General features: G+C 36.4%; 1 protein-coding gene and 1 long non-coding RNA gene across 2 annotated transcripts; both read left to right on the top strand.

The window, feature by feature from the left end:
* The first annotated feature begins 29 nt into the window (after positions 1-29).
* On the top strand, positions 30-1,913 carry LOC124895379. The gene is made up of 2 exons (XR_007051683.1): positions 30-103; positions 1,764-1,913. It is a non-coding gene; the product is annotated as an uncharacterized LOC124895379 (long non-coding RNA).
* A 307-nt stretch (positions 1,914-2,220) lies between these two features.
* LOC124895380 lies at positions 2,221-2,917 on the top strand. The gene is made up of 2 exons (XM_047405816.1): positions 2,221-2,702; positions 2,844-2,917. The coding sequence occupies exons 1-2, from the start codon at positions 2,330-2,332 to the stop codon at positions 2,876-2,878; spliced, it is 408 nt and encodes a 135-aa protein (XP_047261772.1). The 5' UTR covers positions 2,221-2,329; the 3' UTR covers positions 2,879-2,917.
* The last annotated feature ends 589 nt before the right edge of the window (positions 2,918-3,506 follow it).

Genomic DNA, 3,506 nt, shown 5'->3' on the forward strand with positions numbered 1-3,506 from the left:
GACACAGCCTCGACTCCTCTCCCACAACAATACCTCCGGCAAACCCCTTCGGCGTTCCAACCATGCAACCCTTCCTAATCAAAAATGAAGAATCTGTCTTCAGGTTTGATCCCGTGTTCGAAATATGTGTGTGAAGTTTAGTACTATTTCTTCATCTGTGTGTCTCACTAGTGTGGCCACGTTTGATTTTTGCTGAATAAATGTGTTGATTTTAAGTCTGTGATTTTTATTCGACCATATTTGCATGTTTTGCTTGATTGAAATTTCGTGACGCTTAACTTAAATGGTGAGTCAATTTGTTCGTCTCTCTCTGGTATGTGCAAACTCGCCTAACTTCTTGCAACTTCATATTTTTTATGCCTCTTAGTCAATATGGGTAATTTTGTATGGGAAAAGCATGTATGTGACGATTCAAGGATTTTTTCGTAAATCCTTAATAAGGCTAATAGGTGCACGTTTTGACTGTTTGGGTATGATCCTGTACCAATTTGATTTGAGAAAAGCATCTCAGTAATTGATTTTTTTTTTTTTGGATTTTTTCGTAAATCTTTAATAAGGCTAATATGTGCACGTTTTGACTGTTTGGGTATGATCCTGTACCAATTTGATTTGAGAAAAGCATCTTAGTAATTGATTTTTTATTTTTTGGATTTTTTCTTAAATCTTTAATAAGGCTAATATGTGCACGTTTTGACTGTTTAAGTGTGATCATGTACCAATTTGATTTGAGAAAAGCATCTCAGTAATTGATTTTTTATTTTTCTTGCCTTACTTGGTTGACAGACATCCCCTCACACGTTAATTATGGTAAATTTAGATACCTCTTCTTGATTTTATTTAATAATTAGGAAGGATCTCTTTTTACTTGTTCTATTCATCGAAATTTCAAATGTTATAATAGGGTATTATTTATTTATGGCAACTATAGCATGATTGGTGGAACGGATTGATTTACCCCATCCATTTAAGGAAACAATCCCCTTAATTGATTCATTATATGTTATTCTTCTTCCATTAAATATTATTCTTCCTTCATTATTTGGGATTGTTGACGGCCCTCGTCACTATATAAACTCACCATTCTCTTACTCTAAGAGGACAAACTTCTCCTCCTCTATTACTCCCACTATTTTCTCTTAAAAGTACTTTAAAGTTCTTTGGCACTTTGGATTTCGAAAAACATTCGGTCTTGTCCTTGCTGCAATTGCTTTGGGTTCTATTATTATTGTTTGGTGCCTAATCGGTTAGTCACTATCGACATATTCTTTTCTTATTCTGTAGCATTTGTGATAGCAAAGCATAGAAAGCATGTCTATAGGAACTAATTTAAAATAATTATGATTTTACTTTTTTCACCGTCATAAATAAGATTAAAAAAAGAAAAGAATAGCTTACTAGAGTGTACTATAGCCAGTTCTAGCTGTTTTCTTGAACAGTAGAACATTTGGTGCAAGTTGAAGACATTCTGGGTATTGCTGTTTGTATTTTCTTGTTCTGTGTTTGCTTTGTTTGACTGTCGTTTCTTGTGAAAGTTTTGTCATAATTGAACACAGCTCAGGGTTTTACTTTTCATAGCTATTTTCCACTTTCTTTCTGATATTTTGTTGGGTTTTTGCTTTGTTTCTTGCATGAAAATGTAGTTCTTTTTACCCATTTTCTTTTTTTGGGGCCAAAGAGGGTGAGTGATGTGGTGGGTAGAGGGGCCAGTGGGGGGGTCTTTTGTTTAATTCTTTCCAAATTAATGTGAAGATAATGTTTGATAGAATCTTATTGGGAAGACAAAGTGTGTGAATCACATTAAGCAGAGTGGGAGAAAAGGTGAAGAAATTTAAGAGAGGATTTTGAAGGATGAATGATAGCTCAGCTAGAGAAATGAATGAGAGACAACCTCAAAGGCCTTGTGGTTGTGTGGGCATTTTATTTCAGCTCTTTGATCGGAACCGTAGATTTGCGAAGAAGCTGTTTCCAAAGAAACTGCTTTCACGAGGTTAGCTACTACTACATTCCACTCATTTTTAAAGCAGAATGGTTAATTTCTTGAAGGTGATTCTAGCTAGAGGGCTAAATTATTTCTTTTTTTTGTGCCGCGTTCTTATAGCTTTCTTGAAACAAGCTTCAAAAAAGTTTGGAGTGGATTAGAAGCAGCCAAAGCTTCGTTTGGTACTCATTTCTTGAACTATACACCCACATCTAGCTTTCTTTTTCTACTATTGTCTCAGATTTTAGCTTGACAGGAAAGTTTTTGGTTTTATTGTTTTTGGTTCTTGTATGAACAATGTAGATTGCTGATGAAAACAGTGGGGGTTTTCCAAATGCAAAGAATAATGGAATGACCGATACACATTGTGAAAGCAAGCGCAAAATGAAAGCTCCAAGTTTGGTTGCAAGGCTCATGGGTTTGGAATCGATGCCAGCAGGATCAGTCAGTAAGCCCCAAAAGGCTTCAGCTTCTGAAACTTGGAGCAATGTGGCAGACAAACTTGGTGCTCGAGTTGGCGGATCTGATAAAGAAGATATGGATTTTGAGATGGCCGAAATAAAGAGTTCAGAACTAGGTTTGCAAAGGTTTAGAGCTAAATGTGCTCTCACTTATGCTACAACATATTTTTCTCCTTTGGAAGATGAAGCAGATTTAGTTGGGAATTCACTTGATCACCATTCAACTGACAGCTACCTCTCCGGCAGTCCCAATAGTAGCTCAAGTATGGTCCCTGATTCGTCATTTTACTATTTGCATACTTCCTTTCTTTCCCTCAAATACATAAATTAAAAAATAAGACAAATCTGAACTTGGATTTCATGCATCCATGCTTCTAATAAATATAATGTTTGTTTTCTTCCAGAGGACAAAGTGCTTGCTGAATCAGTGCTCTGTTGATGATGAAGCACTCTTTCCAGAACCTGATATAGATCTTTCGGATTGTGAGACCTCATTATCCACTAGGAGGAGTTGCAGAGAACTGATTGATAACGTTTCTGGAGTGCTCAGCAAGATTGATCAGTTAAAAGGAAGTAAACTCAGCTACGCAAAACAGGTCATTTTGAATGCTGAACTCATATTTGGAACTACACCTCAACAGCAGGCTCTACCTGTAGAGGATGGATTCTCTGTGAGCCATTTTCTCCTCAATGAACATGAAATGTTGTTGAGTTTTGTATGGATGGCTTTCGGTGAGTTTTGTATGAATCAGCTTAAAGGATTCGCCTTTCATTGTCTATTAGAGTACCTAGACTCAAAATTTTCTCCAATCTCTGATTCTGGTTTCAGAACTTGTACCAAACTACCATGAAGTATGACCAAAGAGATTCTGATTGCTGATATTATTGATGATGTCGAAGAGTGGACACAATTTGTTGTTTTGATACCAGACGAGCTAATAGAATGGGATATGAGCCATTCTTTGGGTAAATGTACGGACTTCGAGATTGAAGAATATGAATGTGGCACTGAAGTTGCTAGGCATATTCTCCAAGAATTAGTAGATGAAGTTGATTTAGACCTCTAC

This window comes from Capsicum annuum, unplaced genomic scaffold (genome assembly GCF_002878395.1).
Source record: "Capsicum annuum cultivar UCD-10X-F1 unplaced genomic scaffold, UCD10Xv1.1 ctg81671, whole genome shotgun sequence".
Classification (NCBI taxonomy): Eukaryota; Viridiplantae; Streptophyta; class Magnoliopsida; order Solanales; family Solanaceae; genus Capsicum; species Capsicum annuum.

Excerpts from the sequence above, each read along its gene's own strand:
- LOC124895380 (XM_047405816.1), top strand. The coding sequence starts at position 2,330 with ATGACCGATACACATTGTGAAAGCAAGCGCAAAATGAAAGCTCCAAGT. Across the intron at positions 2,703-2,843 it reads CAGTCCCAATAGTAGCTCAA|AGGACAAAGTGCTTGCTGAA; the intron begins GTATGGTCCCTG and ends GTTTTCTTCCAG.